We start from the raw sequence: 17,585 nt of genomic DNA on the forward strand, positions 1-17,585 counted from the left end.
GTGTCATCGCTTTGAGTCAAATTGTGTTTGCCTTCTCTTGTTTTGGTCTTATTTTTCCTGCATTGTCCTTTTGCAAGACAATGTTGCACAATTTAAAAGTGGTTATTCCACCGACAAAGCAAAATGAATTAGTGTTTTAACATTTCAATATAAATCAAAGACCAGTGCTGCGTTTGATTTCATGAAGTAGGCCGTTTAATGTGTATTAAAACAAAATATTTTTTTTTCTATAAACGCTGTAAATAAAGTGTTGCACAGTGGTGGAGTGTCCACATGTGCTATTTCCGTTTTCTTTCATGCACTATATCCTTTTTCTTTGAAGGTCCGGAAATGAGTATCTGGGGACACTGTGTAGCTCTATACGGTTTTAAACTCGCCCTAATAACTGCTGCTTGTAGTTGGTGGTATTGTATTTTTCGTCCAATTAATTTAATCGGTGCTTTTTGAGTGGGCGTATTGTTTTATCGCGAACATTTATTCATGGGTGGTTAATTTGCTTTGTGGAGCTGCTCGCTGCGTGAGCTGCATAAAGAGAAAACATTATTTATTCGGCGTTGTCTGTGGCACACATTTGCTTTGACAAACATTGAATGCAAGTGCTGGTGTATTTCCATTGTTGTTGAATGATGAGTGTTTGTTTCGTAATTGCATTACTTCATCCAAATTTGATATATGCACTATTCCAAAAACAATTTTGCTAGGCGTTGTTTTTTGCTCGTTATTGCAAATCTAGGGACACTTCTGTCGCTAGTTGGATATCAGTTGTTTGCTATTGAAAGGACTTCATCATTTTCAGAGGGACAAAGAGGTGGAAGTCTTGAGACACAAGACTGCATAGCAGGAGAGAGAGAGAGAGAGAGAGAGAGAGAGAGAGAGAGAGAGAGAGAGAGAGAGAGAGAGAGAGAGCAGTTGGGGCTGAGCGAGGGAATGAAATAGTGACATGACAGGTGAAGAAGAGTGAGATCGATTGCTGCAATAGGGGATTAAGAGAACAATAGGGATAAAAGGCTTTGTTACAGGATTATCAGGACCACTTAGAATTTCTACCGTATATATTGCAAGCTTAGGGAAAGGAAGAAGACACGTAGAGTGTTTATAGGGCTTTAATGATATCACCAGTTACTGGTGAATGGATAGATTTCATATGTTTATACTACTGATACAAGGCAATATGCATAGGCGTGGAGCGTATATCTTTTCGAGAGGGTTTAAAATATGGCTTCCTCCTCTCCTCGAGTTGATTAGAAATCAAATTATAGGTGGATTCGGCCATGTGGAGAAATTGTAAATGATTCCTTATTATTTTTTACCGGTGGAAAATAATGGTGCATTGACATGTTTATTGTGCTCACATGTTAAGGTGTAAGGAATTATCAAGTGTTCTTCAATTAGAGGGAGGTGAGACTCATTCCCGCCATACGTCCCTATTCTGCTCATCATGTAATAAACTCATGGATTAACGGTACTTGATAACGAAAAGAAATGCCGTAGATGATTTTCGTTTTTCTTTTTTTTTTCATGTTCACACTTTAGTTTCAATGCTAATGAACATATCAATTAGTATCAAGGTTTTGTATAAAGGATAATAATTAGATGAAAATGGGCTGTATAGATTTTACGACCACGTAGCTTTTTTTTTTTTTTTTTTTTTTTATTGCAGATGGGGTTGACAACGAAAAATAATTAACTTTTGGAAGTTTAATGGAGACATGAAAGTTATATATATAAAAGTATCCCGGAGGATCATGTTTTAATTTCTTACGTTTTATCGTTAAAAAAAATCGCGTCAAATGGCTAAATACGGAGCAAAAGACAAAGGAAACCAGCCCTCTTTTAAAATAAAAAAAGAAACCAATAAAGTAAGACTTTAAATTCTCCTGGTGAAAATTTTCTTCTAGAGTCTCATATATTCTGACTTCACAAAACATCTTGATAAAATCTATTTATCTTTTATATATATATATATATATATATATATATATATATATATATATATATATATATATATATATATATATATATATATATATATATATCAATGAGGGGTTTTCTTTGCTTTGAGATTTCATAGATTTTCATTTAGTGTTAGAACACAGTCAGATGCTTTATAAATCGTATAACTTCATTTTTCCTTTTTTTTTTTTTTTTTTGTTGCATTGAATGTGAAAATGACAGAACACTATAGCAATGATTTCTTCTCCGGTATCATACAATAGGTAAATGGAAGCTTTAAAATACAACCAGGTCCGATTGATTGCTAGTGGTATATTAAAGAGCTCTTATACAAAGACAAAATTGAAGAATTTTATCCATTTGTTTAAACACCATAACCTGAAAAACAGTAGTTGACATTACATTATAAATACCATATGAGTTTATAAGGTTTATACCTAAGTTTCAGATTTCTGTTAAAAAATCCCTATTGATATAGTTTAGTGCATATGAATATGTTGTTAGAATCAATAAATGCCTCGCTTTGCTCTTCGATTTTCCTGGCATCTTTCAAGAGATTCTCTTACCTCTTGAGCTTCATCGAGGCCCGTTGACCTTCATACCAGACACCACAGGTTTGTGGCAATTTTCAGTACTGGTCCCGTTAAACGGTTAGTTTAAGCTTTTTTTTTGTGACCGGAATTAATAGGCGAATCATTCACCCAAGTAAAAACCAGAAACATTGTTCCTTAACTAAACTGTTTTAACATATTATTTTTTGGCATTCATTGTTGATTTCCCATCTAAGGACATATGCACATAAAAATTAGCTACTGTACATAACTTAATTTGTTGATGTTTAGTCATTTATCTTAGGTTTACTTTTGAAAAAAGAATTCGAAAGACAACTATCTGGTATCAGTTAACGTAAAATATGTTTATGCCGTTGTTTAAGTGGAACAAGTTGAACCGACAGGTTTTTTTTTTTTTTTTTTATTAATATAACCATCCGATTCTTATGTCTCAAGAACATGCAGAACTTTATAACCTCTTACAGGCTGAACAGTCCTCGACCTTATCATTTATTACTTGTGACTCACTCTGTATCCGGGTGTTTGAACCTGACGTCATCTTGCTGAACAAAATTATGAAAGTTCAGAGATAATCTGCGATAGACACATGGTTACAATGGATGGTATTTCCTACACACAGATTATACTGGATAACGGATTAGAAGCTCAAATAGAAATATACAGTATTTTATTTTTGGTCGCAGTGTTTAATTCTTATTCTCATTAACTCTGCCACATTTTTTATTGTTCTGCAAAGTGAAAAAAAAAATCAAAATTTAATGGCATTCAATGTAATAATATCTGCAAACTTGATTAAGAAACAGGACGGAGTGGTGAAACCTTACAGCAGAAGGAGGTTCTGAGCGAGTGTTAACTGTAACATAAAAAAATACTCTCTAATTAAGGTATCTTTTATGAAGATCTATCAGACCTCAGAATTTGTGTTCTGAGAAATGTCAAAAGGTAATTTAATTTCATATCTACTTACGTGTGCTGTCTAACCTAGTATGAAAATTGCAGCGAAGCGAAGAAAGATGATATTAAATGACATAAAAAGAAGACAGGAACAGAAGCGCCAGGTAAAGAAAATGCAATATGTAGAGGCTGATATGAGACCAATTACCCAGTGGATTAACTTTCGAGGGAAGTTGTGTCTAATTTGCGACTCGAACGAAAAAGGAACTAATTTATTTGATATTTGAAAGCTGGACGTTACTATTTAAAAGAGAGAAAAGGCCATCATAGAATTGATAAGGGAAGGGAACAATTGTAACCTAAGTCTCTTTAAAAGGGAACATATGACTTTATACGGTTAGCTAACTAAAGCCCGACAATGAACAAGATTTCGAGAACTAATGGGCATTTTGGGAAATCATGATGTTTGAGCATTAATGCATCAAAAACAAATAAGAAAGGTAAGAGGTAAAATATTGTTAGGTAGAAAAAGCTGATAAAATCAAAATGGTGAAAAGAATCTCGAACCAAGGTGGGGAAGTGATATTGATTTCCTTTTAGACATTATTAGATTGTTCACATATTTTCAAACTTGGAAAGATCCTTGATTACTTAGGAACTCTAGCAAATATGAAAATAATATAACGAAAAAAAAAAAATATTACCAAAACCTTTTTGTATTGATGCAGACATTCTACTTAGTAATTTTCACAATAACTGATAAAATCAATAATGAATAAAATAAGAAATAATACTACTTCGATAAAACCAAATAATTTTTCCCACTCACCATTAAAAATAACATGATGGCCATAGTAACTTTATACACATAAATCTCTACACATATCCATGAAAAATAAACATCATGGGGTACTCACCCTTAATAAAGAGCAGCATCAAAATATGTGACCCGTGGTTATCAAGGCTTAGTTATCTCTTTATTACCTGCCATGTTCAACGGCAACTCATTACACTAAAACTATTACAAACGATCATGCGATATAAAGGCACTGGAACCTCACTTATGTCAAAATCAGCTGATCGCGAGGCCACCCCAGCGAACTACACTTTGGGGAACATGTCGTAATGCTCAAGTCCCAATGACCCTTCAGATAAGGTCGTGACAGTTTCAACTAGAGGGGCACACATCAGACCTCCGCCATGGCAGCTTATTTCTCGACCTTGACCTTGACCATAACGTATATTAATTGGCGTGGATTTCCATACACTCAAATAGGAACCAAGTTTAAAGTCTTAGTGACAAGGAGGTCCAAACATATGGCTCATTATGTGATATGGAAGTTTTGGTCGCCCGTGACCTTGACATTTGACCTTCCAAAATTTAACCATTTCTAGCTCTTTATATAAGTTTAAAATCCCTGCAAGTTTCATTACTTGACGATTAAAATTGTGGACGTATGGTTGATGTCCGGAAATTGACCTTTTGCTTGACTTTGACCTCGGACTTGACCTTTACCTGCGATCTTTACATGCATCAATTAGCGTGGATTTTTATACCCTCAAATATGAACCAAGTTTGAAGTCTCTGTGACAACGAAGTGCAAACTTAGGGCTGATCACGTAAATTTGACATTTTGCATGAGAGTAACCTTGACCTTTGACCCTGGCCTTCCAAAATTTAATCATTTCTAGCTTTTTACGCAACAATTAATCCATGCAACTTTCATTACTCTACGATTAAAATTGTGGCCAGGAAGGTGTTGACTAACAAGGGAGAAAGATGTTGAGATGAATTTTTGCATAGTATTCGTAGCATAAAAAAAAAAAAAGAAAGGGATGATAAATATTGAGATGAAGAAGGGGTGAGAACGCTTGAGTAGTTTTTTTTAGATAGTTTTGGAAATAATGCAAGACGGTAAATCTGGTAAAAGTGCATATATTTCGTAAGTGTCAAAAGAGGAGGAAAGGAAGACTATACATTGTTTGATAAATCATGGAAGAGGCATTGGAACAGAAGGGTCAACAAAACAAAGATCTCGAGTGCCTGCAAGATCTAATTGATTGCTGTAGTTTATAAAACGGCTAATGGGGATTATCTTCTTTTCTTCATAGGAGGCTATTCGATGGTTTACCAGTCGATGGCAGTTATATTGTTTGTTTTTCCTCTGAAGTCACAGGAAGTACCCCTAGATCAAAAACTTTCTATCATTGTAATTTGTTATTCTTCAATATGGACATGTTTGCGTGAATTGGTACTGTAGTAATACATTTTGCACTTTTCAAATAAGTTATTTTCCTTTTTATTTTTCACTTATATGCGTTATATTCTGTGATTTGTTATACATTTAAACATTCTATTATATGGACATTTGCTTTTCTGCTCGCTACACAGAAGTAAATGCATATTTTGAGGATCAATCATAATGATAATAAAGCTTCTGTTTTATCTCTGATATCTTGAAAGTTCCGAAACCAGTAAGCGATACATCTTTTGCTTCCCCTCTCTTACACCACTTCAGGCTGTCACCGAGCATTGAAAGGAATATGCATCAGGCGGCCAATCTTTCATTATTAGGCGCTGCTCATCCCTTCCCTCTCGACTCGAGATTTCCTTTTCCCTTCCAGTAATTCCCTCCCACCTCCCGCATCCTACCGCCAACATCATTACCACAGAAGAAGACTCCCTTTTGAATTCTACTTCACATGTAAACCAAGAAAAATTATCTCTCTCTCTCTCTCTCTCTCTCTCTCTCTCTCTCTCTCTCTCTCTCTCTCTCTCTCTCTCTCTCTCTCTCTCTCTCGACTGCGCGCAACACACACATACAATTGTTAACACATTGTAAATAAAACTCCTTTTGGAATCTGTGTTGACACAATCGGTTAGTTCAAACAAAGTTACATAATATCAATATCAGTATACGGTTGTTGATGAGATAGATTCCAAACGATATGAATTTATAGAATGTCAATGACCTTTATTATTTTATCCTAGCATAAGTGTCACATTAATAGATTACTTTCATAAAAGCCTTCTCCCTGTTGTGGACTCTTCATAATACGTCTACAGGAAGCATTTTTATTTTGTTTTGCAGGAAGGCCGACAGGGTGGCAAAATCTCCTCTTGTGGTATTTAATCCCAAAGACCAATAATGTAAAATGGAGGAAGGTGAGGTTTTCGAAAAACCTTATAGGAAGCAATAGGTTTAGTTTGTATAACGCTAATTACAGAATCAGGAGTGACAACAGAATGTAAATGTAAGTTATGGAAAGTTAAGACAAAATATTTGGTCTGGAGGACCAAACTCTCTCTCCCTCTCTCTCTCTCTCTCTCTCTCTCTCTCTCTCTCTCTCTCTCTCTCTCTCTCTCTCTCACATGTCCAAGGATTTGCGTTAGATTTCCCTAATGCAATTTTCATGGCTGGGCATCACTTGCCCTTTACCAATGACTGATAGTCTCTGACCACGCTGGGGTGAGGCTGGTAACAACGTATAAGATTCCCATAGAGGATACCGCATATAAGTACCGATATTTAACGTTGTATTTCTTCAGAAAATAGAATTTTAGGTAAAGTGAGATTTTGTCAAATGGATGTAAGGTGAGAGACCTGAGTGAATCTTTATTTAAAAAAAAATTTATAGTTGTTAATAAAACTCTAGCCATTGTCGTTGCGACGCCATTTTATACAAAAATATTCAACAAATTTCTCCTGGTGATGAACTATATCGTCTTAGAAAATATTATCTAGGGAAGCTTCTTTAGCAGGATCTCTATGCACAACTCTCTGACGTATAGTCATTTCGTACTGGCTTCTTTCGAAGAGGTTGTTTGCTCTTTGCACCTGGAGGATGAGGTCCCTTGTAGGCCTTATGGTCATGTAGCCTTTCTGGTTGTAATGACTGTAAGACAAATTAAGATAGATAAAGGGTTTATGATTGGGACATTTGAAATGTAAAATAGGGTTTACACAATGCGTATTATTATCAGCATCAAGCGGAAATCAGAGTGAATACATTGAGTCTGACTCAAATTACTTTAGAGGATGTCCGTACCGGGAACCCACCTTCGATATTTAGTATCAATAACAATTGTTAATAGCATCTCATGGGGACAACTTATGATTTTTCTCGTCAATGGAACGGGATAACAATACTTCCATTGCTATTATTTGGGTGTAGTCAGGAAAGGGAAACGTTACTTCATAATATAGTTTATATATGAAAAATTTATTTTAATGTTATCATTATTCTTAATAATCGCTTTTAGTTTTTCCTTATTTCCTTTCCTCACTGGGCTATTTTCCCTGTTGGAGCCCTTGAAGCTTCCAAGTTAATTGGAGCCCTTGAAGCTTCCAAGTTAATTGTGATAAATTGGTATAAAGCTTTTATACAATATTGTTACTGGATGAATGTATCTTATAGGTATGCAATTTACCTATTTCTCCTCATTGTTTGGCGACAGAAAGATCTTTTGCAGATGAGTTTCAGAGGTTATGAATAAATCGACAGTATCCTTTCTCATGTAACTATTGCTACATATATCCTACAACTCTAGTAACTCTCTGTACAAAGTCATGAAAGACTGTGATAAAGCTATTTCATCTTGGCAATCCGAATTTATTCTCATAATAGCCAGATTGATATACTGCATTAAAGATTTTCCATCTTAATTTTCTAAATTCTTGCAATTTGACCAGCATGCTGTGTTTTGCAGCAGATGTATACCTTCTTGGTACTTCAAATTTATTGCTCTTGTGTTGTCGTGATATGTAGCTCTGCGACGCTTTTCCACCCTCAGTCGCCAAGTTTGTTATGACGGCTAATAAAGCTTCTTCATTCTCCATGTTTTTTCCACAGATGATAGCAAGCTATATTTACCTTTAAGTATTCTATATCAGCTTCTTGTTGTTGCGGGAGGCATGCTATGTTTTCATTAAAAAATGTGCATTATGGGTCTTTAAATTTACTGCCATGTGAATAGCATACTGTGTTTTTTGTAATGTTCATCCCTCACAATGCACGCAGAATTATATGTTTTTTTTTTTCTTTATTGGCTCTCTATATTCAATGGTATTACGGCTAGGGTAACGTTTTGCAGTAAAGCCTCTTTCTATTTTCATTCTTAGTTCTCCTAATGTTCTGCTAGTTTGCCGAGTGCGCTGTTTTCCACTAAAATATTTCCATCTTGGTTCCCTAAATGCTTTGTTATCGTGGACCAGTATGCTATGTCTTCCAGTAATACTTCTCCATCTCTGTTCTCTAAATCTTCAGCTATTCTGATCAGTGTACTGTCTTCCAATAAAACTTTTCCATCTTGGTTCCCCAAATATTCTCCTATTTTGCCCAGCGTGTTATGTCTTCCACTAAAACTTTTCAATCTTTGTTCTCTAAATGTTCTATTATTCTGGTCAGTGTGTTATATCTTCCAGTAAAACTTTTCCATCTTGGTTCTCCAAATGTGGAGCTATCGTGGATCAGTATGCTATGTCTTCCAGTAAGACTTTTCCATGTTCTCCAAATGTTTTGCTATTCTTGCAAAGGTTAGAAGGTCTTCCGATAAAACTTTTCCTTCTTGGTTCGCCAAATGTTGTGATATCGTGGACCAGTATACTATATACTCCAGTAAAACTTTTTCATCTTAGTTCTCCAAATATTCTGCTATTCTGAACAGTGTGCTATGTCTTCCCATAAAATTTTTTATCTTGGTTCTCAAAAAGTTGTGCTGTCGTCGACCATTATGCTATGTGTTGCAGTATAATTTTCCATCTTAGTTCTCCAAATGTTCTGCTATTCTGAACAGTGTGCTATGTCTTCCCGCAAAATTTTCCAACTTGGTTCTCAAAAAGTTGTACTGTCGTCGACCATTATGCTATGTGTTCCAGTATAATTTTCCATCTTAGTTCTCCAAATCTTCTGCTATTCTGAACAGTGTGCTATGTCTTCCCATAAAATTTTCCATCTTGGTTCTCAAAAAGTTGTGCTGTCTTCTAGTAAGACTTTTTCGTCTTGATTCTCCAAATGTTCTGTTATTATGGTCAGTGTGCTGTCTTACAGGAAAACTTTTCCATCTTGGTTCTCCAAATGTTTTCTTACTTGGCCTAGTTTCCGGAAAAACTTTTCTCCCTTTACTCTCCAAATGTTCTACTATTCTGGTCAGTGCGCTATGTCTTCTAGTAAAACGTTTCCTTCTAGGCTCTTTAAATATTCGGCTATTCTGGTCAATGTGCCATGTCTTGCAGTAAAACTATACCCTCTTGGTTCTCCAAGTGTTCTGATAGTTTACCAGCGTGCTGTCTTCCAGTAAAACTTTTCCATCTTGGTTTTTCAAATGCTTTACTATGTTGGTTAGTACGCTATGTCTTCCAGTAAAAACTTGTCCAGTTTGGTACTCCAGATATTCTTCTACTTTGCCCAGTGTGCTGACTTCCAGTAAACATTATTCATCTTGGTACTCCAAATGTTTTGCTATCCTGGTCAGTGTGCTAAGTCTTCCAGTAAAACTTTTCCATCTTTGTTCTTCAAATGTTCTACTATTCTCGTTAGTGTGCTATGGGTTTTAGTAAAACTTTTCCATCTTGGTTCTCCAAGTGTTCTGCTAGTCTACCCATAGTGCTGTTTTCTAGTAAAACTTTTATATTTTGGTTCTCCAAATGCTCTATTATTCTGGTCAGTATACAATGTCTTCCAGCAAAGCTTTTCCAATATTGATTCTCCAAGATATTTTCTCCAAATGTCCTGCAAGTTTGCTCAGCATGCTGTCTTCCACTAAATCTTTTCTAACTTCGTTCTCTTAATGCTCTACTAATCTGGTCAGTGTGCTGTCTTTCAGTATTTTTTTTTCTATATTGGTTCTACAAATGTTTTAATGTTTTATTCCTTGTGATGTGTCTTCCAGTAAAACATTTCCCTCTTGGATCTCCAAATATTCGACTATTTTAGTCAATGTGCTATATCTTCCCGTAAAACTTTTCCATCTTGGTTCTCTAAACGTTCTGCTTGTTGGCTCAGTATGCTGCATTCCAGTAAAACATATTCTTCTTTGTTTTCCAAATGTTCTACTATTTGGGTCTGTGTGCGATGTCTTCCATTAAAAATTTTCCCTCTTGATTCTTTAAATGTTTGGCTATTTTGCTCAGTGTGTTATGTCTTTCATTATAACCTCTTCCCCTTTTTTCTCCAAATGCTCTGCTAGTGTACCCAAAGTGCTGTCTTCTAGTCAAACCTTTTCATATTAGTTTGCCAAATGCTGTACTATTCTGGTCAGTGTGGTATGTCTTAAAGTAAAACTTTTCCATCTTGGATCTCCTAAATTTTTACGATTCTAGTCCCCGTGCTATATCTTCCAGTAAAACTGCTATATATTGCAGTAAGGCCTCTCTCTATTTCCATTCACAGTTCTCGAAAAGTTTTGGTAGTTTGCTGGGCGTGTTGTCTTACAGTAAATATTTTCCATATTAGTTCCCCAAAGGTTTTGCTATCATGGCCCAGTATGCAATGCCTTCCAGTAATACTTCTCCATCTTTGTTTTCCAAAATGTTTTGCTATTCTGATCAGTGTACTATGTCTTCTAGTAAAACTTTTCCATCTTGGTTCTCCTAAATTTTTACGATTCTATTTAGTGTGCTATATCTTCCAGTAAAATTTTCCATCTTGGTTTTCAAAATGTTCTACTAGCCATAGGAAAACAACAGTATGCCATGTCTTCTAGTAAAACTTTCCCTCTTGGTTCTCAAAATGTTCTGCTATTCTGATCAGTGTGCTATATCTTCCAGTAAAACATTTCCATCTTGGTTTTCAAAATATTTTGCCATTCTGGTCTGTGAGTTATGTCTTCTAGTAAAATTTTTCCATCTTGGTTCTCCAAATGTTCTACTACTCTGGTCAGTGTACTATGTTTTCAAGTAAAACTTTTCCATCTTGGTTCTCCGAATGATCTACTATGCTGGTCAGTGTGCTAAATCTTCCAGTAAAAGTTTTCAATATTTGTTCTTTAAATGTTCGGCTCTTTTGGTCAGTGTGCTATGTCTTCAAGTAAGACTTTCCCATCTCGGTTCTCTCAATGTTCTGCTACTCTGATCAGCGTGTTATGTCTTCCAGTAAGACTTTTCCATCCTGGTTCTCCAAATATTCTGCTAGTTTACCCAGAGTGCTGAATTCAGGTAAAACTTTTCCATCTTGTTTCTTCAGATGTTTTACTATTCAGTGGATGAAAAAGTCTTCCAATAAAACTTTTCCATCCTGGTTCTCGATATGTTCTGCTAGTTTTCCCATTGTGCCATGTCTCCCAATAAGACTTTTTTGCTCCTTGGTTCTCCAAATGTTCTACTATTCTGGTCAGTGTACTATGTCTTTCAGTTAACCCTTTCCATCTGGGTTCTCCAAATGGTTTGCTATTCTGGGCAGTGTGCTATGCCTCCCAATAAAATGTTCCATCTTGGTTCTCCAAATGTTTTGCTATTCTGGCCAGGTTCTATGTCGTCCAGTAAAATATTTCCATCTTGGTTCTCCGAATGTTTTGCTATTCTGGCCAGTGTGCTATGCCTCCCAATAAAATGTTCCATCTTGGTTCTCCAAATGTTTTGCTATTCTGGCCAGTGTGCTATGTCGTCCAATAAAACTATTCCATCTTGGTTCTCCAAATGTTCTACTATTCTGGGTCAGTGTGCTATGTCTTCCATTAAAACGTTTCCATCTATGTTCTCCAAATGTTATGCTATTCTATTGAGTTTTTTATGTCTTCCAGTGAAACGTTTTCATCTTAGTTCTCCACATGTTTTACTATTCTGGTTTATGTGCTATGTCTTCCAGTATAACATTTTCATCTTGGTTCTCCAAATGTTCTACCATTCAGGTCAGTATGCTATGTCTGCCAGTAAAAGGTTACCATCTCTATTCGTCATATGTTGTGCTATTCTTAGCCTGTAGGCTATGTCTTCCAGTAAAATTTTTCTATCACGATTCTCAAAATTTCCTGTAACTCTGGTCAGTGAGCTATTTCTTGTAGTAGGGCGTTTCTTTCTTGATTCTCCAAATGTTCTGCTATTCTGACCAATGTTCTGTATCAAAGTAAAGGTTTCCATTTTTGTTCTGCAAATGTTCTGCCATTCTGGCTTGTTTGCTATTTTATGCAATAAAACATTTTTATGTTGGTTCTCTAAATGGTCTGCAATTCTGGCCAGTCCGTTATGTCATGCCGTAAAACTTTTCCATCTGTATTCTACACATGCTCTGTTATCTTGGCTAGTATGTTATGTCTTACAGTAAAACTTGTTCATCTCGATTCTCCAATTTTTCTTCTATCCCAGTTTTTGTGCCATGTCATATAGTTTTACTTTTCCACCTTAATTTTCCAAATTTTCCGCCATCCTGGCAGCATGCTGTCTTGCTGTAAAAGCTTTTCATATATTTTTCTTGGAATTTGCTATCATCGTGGGGAGTATCTTGCGTTTTTTATAATCGCATTTTTTTTTTCGCTATCATTGTAAATAGCATGGCATATTTAAAAAAAAAATCTGTTTTTATTCATCCGATTTTAGTAGAAATGCTGCTTGAAGCTGTCGCCGTTGGCTCTAACGGGACCTGCAGTGAATTATTTTGGATTCTAATTCAATGCTGCAGTTATTACAGTTAACAATACTTTGTTTAAAATTAAGGCTTTTTCTTGTTAATTTTCCATTTCTTTTACTAATATTTGCAGCAAAACTTTTCCGTTTTCATTCCCAAAATTCAGAGAACTTTTTTCAGTTTGTATCCTTCAAATTATTTGCTGGCAGGATATATTTTTCAAATAATATTTCTATTTTCTAACTGCAAATTTACTATAATTTTTCACGTAGCTCGATCAAGACTAATAATAATGATTGCCCTGCCAACAGACAAACAGCAATTTTGTCATTCGACAGATCCCACCCGAGTACGAACTGATTCATACTGATTGATTTCAAAAATTTTTAAAACCAATATTTTTATTGGTTCCTACTGAAAACACATAAGTATAACGTCACACGATCATTAGTACTGACATTATTGACCGTAATACCGATCTTTTAATCCTTGCATTTCTATTTTTAGATGCACTTAAATTTTTGCTATTTTAAAAATCATAAGTATACTTTTTTTGTGTAGTAATTATTGGAAGTTACTCGTATATTCGAGTTCATACTATTTCATTATTCCCTTTCATTCATTAAAGTTTGCTTATAATTATCATCACGTTTTGATTAACTATATATGATTTGGAAACAATTATATAACAAGACCTTCGGTGGAGTACTTACCAAAAGTCCTGTGAAAGAGGACAGCCCACTATATATAAAATGCGGCCTTTGACGTTGAATCTCATGACACCTCGAAAAATCTCTCTTGTATCCCAGTAATAGGTTTTGAGGCTCTAAAAAAAAGATGATATTTTCATAGTTTCTTTTAAGAATAAGTAATCACGATAATTTTTTAAAGCTTTAGTCGTGAAATATTATTTACAATAGGAGTTCCATAGTTATAAAAAATGATCGTAGTTGCTAAAATTGAGGTGGTGTAAATTCTAAATATAAAAGAACTTGAGATTTTTTTCGTCCATTCATAAAATCAACAACTTCCGAAGATATAGATATTGATATTCTGTTATGATAAAGATCCTTAAAGAAACTAATGAAAATGAATTAATCGTAAAAGTAATTTGAGCAGAAAAACATTCAAAAGCATATAGTAAATTTTTGTATTTTACAGAAGACATTACAAAAGATAGACCACCTTGCCTTGTAAACGAGAGACCATCTATTTACCATCATGAAAACTCTGAAGCTGAAAAACTCATCGTTTCGTGTGCCTGCTCTGACAAAGACCACGAATGGTCCTGGATGATGTCTAGGTAAGAAATCCTCCTGAGTAGGATCTGGGGTTAACATCTCTGACCGTGCGATGTCATCCTTCATCTCCTGATAATAGTTTTTGTAGATGACCCTACAATAAATCAGAGGGGAGTAAATGCTCATATACTCGTATTAGGTCGCAGCTGTAGATATTATAGCTTGAAATCTAATACAATTATATGGCTTTTGAACGCGCCCTGTCAATGTTACCAATTTATTTTCGTTCTGTCTGTATTAAATAAGCATAAAATTCGTTATAAATGAATAAAGAAATGGTTGTATATTTATAGATATCTACTGTATGTACCAAGATAATACTTAAAATGTTTCTTTTCTGCTTCTGCTTTCTTATACTACTTTTCTTGAGAGGATTTTATTTTGCAGAAGTTCATTTACCAAGCAAGTGTGTAATACAACTTCAATATGAACCTGTCTACATAGGGCCATAGAGTAAAGATAATAATCATATCACCACAGCATGATGCTCTGCAAACCAGTTTCGTATGATATACCAAGAAAATTTTTTAACTGTACCAATTTAGGTTGGAACCTAACCCTGTAATATTAATCAATCGAATGTTAGGGTCAGTTGTGGTGAGCATCCGATTATAATAGAGATGCTGCTCGAAGCCGTCGACGTGAGCTCCAGCGGAACCTGCGTGGAAGGTCCTAGACACCTCCGGTGACACTACGTCCCTGCCTCTTTGGGAAGAGGCGCCCATCAGGAACCAGTCCCAGTCACCCTCCTGGAACAATACATAGGAGGCTCGAATAGGTTTGTTAAATCTTCTTTATTTGAGAGATTCTGAATGAGAACGATGTCCTGACAGTCTAGATTATCAATGGTGTTTTTATTAATGTCTTGTTTACTAAAAACATGAAGAAAATGATACGGAAATATTCCTCCGGGTCTTTTACTTTCGAAAGCTATATACCCAATTTGTGTATTTTTTATTCTTTATATTAGTAGGAAACATAGACTACTTGAAAATTAGTCTATGGTAGGAAGGTGATCGCTTCTTGTATCTTTCCCTCTTTACTAATGTGACTGTTTATATTCGCCTATCCCCACTGTCCTCAGAGGCAATGCTTCCTTTTATCAATGGAGATATGAGGATTTCAGGTGTTTTTTATGTATCTGATAAGTGTTTTTATGTCACTTTTTTATGCTGTTACAACAAACAACGACTCTCAGTGAGGGAAAAAAGAGTAATCAAGTGATCACTTATCCTGATAGACAAGTCTGACATATAAGTTACATAAACTCCATTAGACTCTTGAACTTTTACAACATAAGTGTAAGTTTGAAATTCCATTATCAATCAATTTAAAAAACGACCATTGCACAATTGACTTCAAGCGACTAACCTCTCCTGGAATCCAGTGGGTAACTACTTGGAAAGCGTACTCTCGCCTTACCATCCATCCATACATAGGAAAAGACTCTGATCTTAAAAGCTTCTTAGTGTCTGTTAAAAGAGATAGAAAAAATTATAGTTTCAAATGATAACAATTATAGTTACAGCTGTCCGATGGACTATGTTATGTCAATAACTAGCTTTTCTAACTCTTTCAGAATGCTCGATACCCTAGTCTTAGGATATGGGATTAGCCAGCACAGATAACAATGGATATTTTGATAACTGACGGAAATGTACCAAGTCTGCTCAGAGATGTAGATTGATAGGGGCATAGATGGGTAGAGAAGGGTGATTATGATATCATTGACTACTGGTAACGCCATGCCAAAGTAGGTACAATTTAAATCACTGCTTTTTAACCAGTGAAGCGTAATTCCATAGGGAACTGCTAGTTATGATTCCTTAAAAAATAACGTATAGTCCTGAAGTCAGGCGTGGTTCATTGGTGATTGCTACTGAAAACGAGGAAGAATTACAGAGGAGGGTGGTAGAATGGCAAAAAACTTTGGAAAGGGTTAGTTTGAGGGTGAATGTGGACAAGGCTGAAGCTAGGGTTAGCAGTAAGGAAGTTAGGGACAGGATAGCTATAGATGAAAGTAGAGGAGTAGTTATAAAACAGCTAGAACAATTTAGATATTGGGGATCTACTATAAATCAGGGTGGATGATGCGAAGTTGAAGTTAAGAATAGGATAAAAGGAGCATGGGGAAATTGGAGGGAGGTAGCAGCAGTGGTATGTGATAGGAAAATGCCAATCAAGCTAAAAGTCATGATCTATAGCACAGTGATGAAACTAGTGTTAGGATCAGAAACTTGGGCTTTTAAGACGAAAAGAGGAAGTAAAGCTAGGAAAAACAGAGATGAGAATGTTGAGGTGGATAAGAGAATATCAATGTTTGAAAGATTGGAAAATTATGAAATAACAAGAATGGTGGGTGTAGTAATGATTACTGAGATGAAAAGAGTGGCATGAGTGAGATAGTGTGGGCACGTGTTAAGGATGGATAGTGGGAAGGGATTGAGGAGGGCTTAGGAGAAACCTGTAGAGGGGCAAAGAATAAGAGGGAGGCAGAGAGTTAGATGGCGAGATAAGGTCAAGGAGGATATGAAGAGAAGACGTTTGGTGGAAAAGGATGCCTTTAATCGAAGGCATTGGAGAGGGCGCATCAGGCAACCGACTCCATATAATAAGGATAGCAGGTAGGGGGGTAAGAAGAAGAAGTCCTGAAGTCAAATAATACTACAAATGGCTTGTGGATTAGTCAATGTTAAATAAGATAAGGTCCTGTCTGATGAAGAAAGCAGAAATTTAGTGATGTACAAATAATTTACATATTGTTTTGCAACCCTCGATACATACATTGGTTATGTAAAATTAGATCTTGCAGCTAATACAACGAAACTGGTGACCAATAACTACTGTATAAACAATTGACGATATTTTATTTTACGATAGCAATGGTTATCCTGAATACGAAGAATAACTCTATGGTTATATATAATTGTTACATTATAACCATGTGCGTGATACTTGATGCTGAAATCATATAAGATATGTATAGAATTTCCCTATGCAACGGTGTATTCATGACTATGCATACGAATATCTGACCAAATTATGGTAAGTCACATTTACTTACAGTGAAGCATTGCAGAGGAATGAGGAAATGGTTTTATATTTCACTCAAAATTAATAATTTATAATAAATTTCCACAAACTTAATATAGCTGAGTGGTGAGGAAAATGTTCCATTTCAGAACCATCCATCACGTCATCAGACCTCAGATACGAGTGGGAAAATATACTTTTATCGTCTCCATGTTCAAATAAAAACTATGAGGTCTACCATATGTTTGATATGTATGGGATAAGGATAATA

General features: G+C 35.5%; 1 protein-coding gene across 1 annotated transcript in view; it reads right to left on the minus strand.

The window, feature by feature from the left end:
- Positions 1–7,079: 7,079 nt before the first annotated feature.
- Positions 7,080–17,585, minus strand: part of LOC137632224 (protein O-linked-mannose beta-1,2-N-acetylglucosaminyltransferase 1-like) — a 25,460-nt gene continuing 14,954 nt past the window's right edge. Inside the window, exons 9-13 of the mRNA XM_068364108.1 lie at positions 15,653–15,753; positions 14,840–15,030; positions 14,198–14,375; positions 13,694–13,806; positions 7,080–7,316 (exon numbers count right to left, since the gene is read on the minus strand). Coding sequence (XP_068220209.1) covers positions 7,148–7,316; positions 13,694–13,806; positions 14,198–14,375; positions 14,840–15,030; positions 15,653–15,753 — 752 coding nt within the window. The 3' untranslated portion in view covers positions 7,080–7,147. The remainder of the gene's footprint in view (positions 7,317–13,693; positions 13,807–14,197; positions 14,376–14,839; positions 15,031–15,652; positions 15,754–17,585) is intronic.

This window comes from Palaemon carinicauda, chromosome 41 (genome assembly GCF_036898095.1).
Source record: "Palaemon carinicauda isolate YSFRI2023 chromosome 41, ASM3689809v2, whole genome shotgun sequence".
Lineage (NCBI taxonomy): Eukaryota > Metazoa > Arthropoda > Malacostraca > Decapoda > Palaemonidae > Palaemon > Palaemon carinicauda.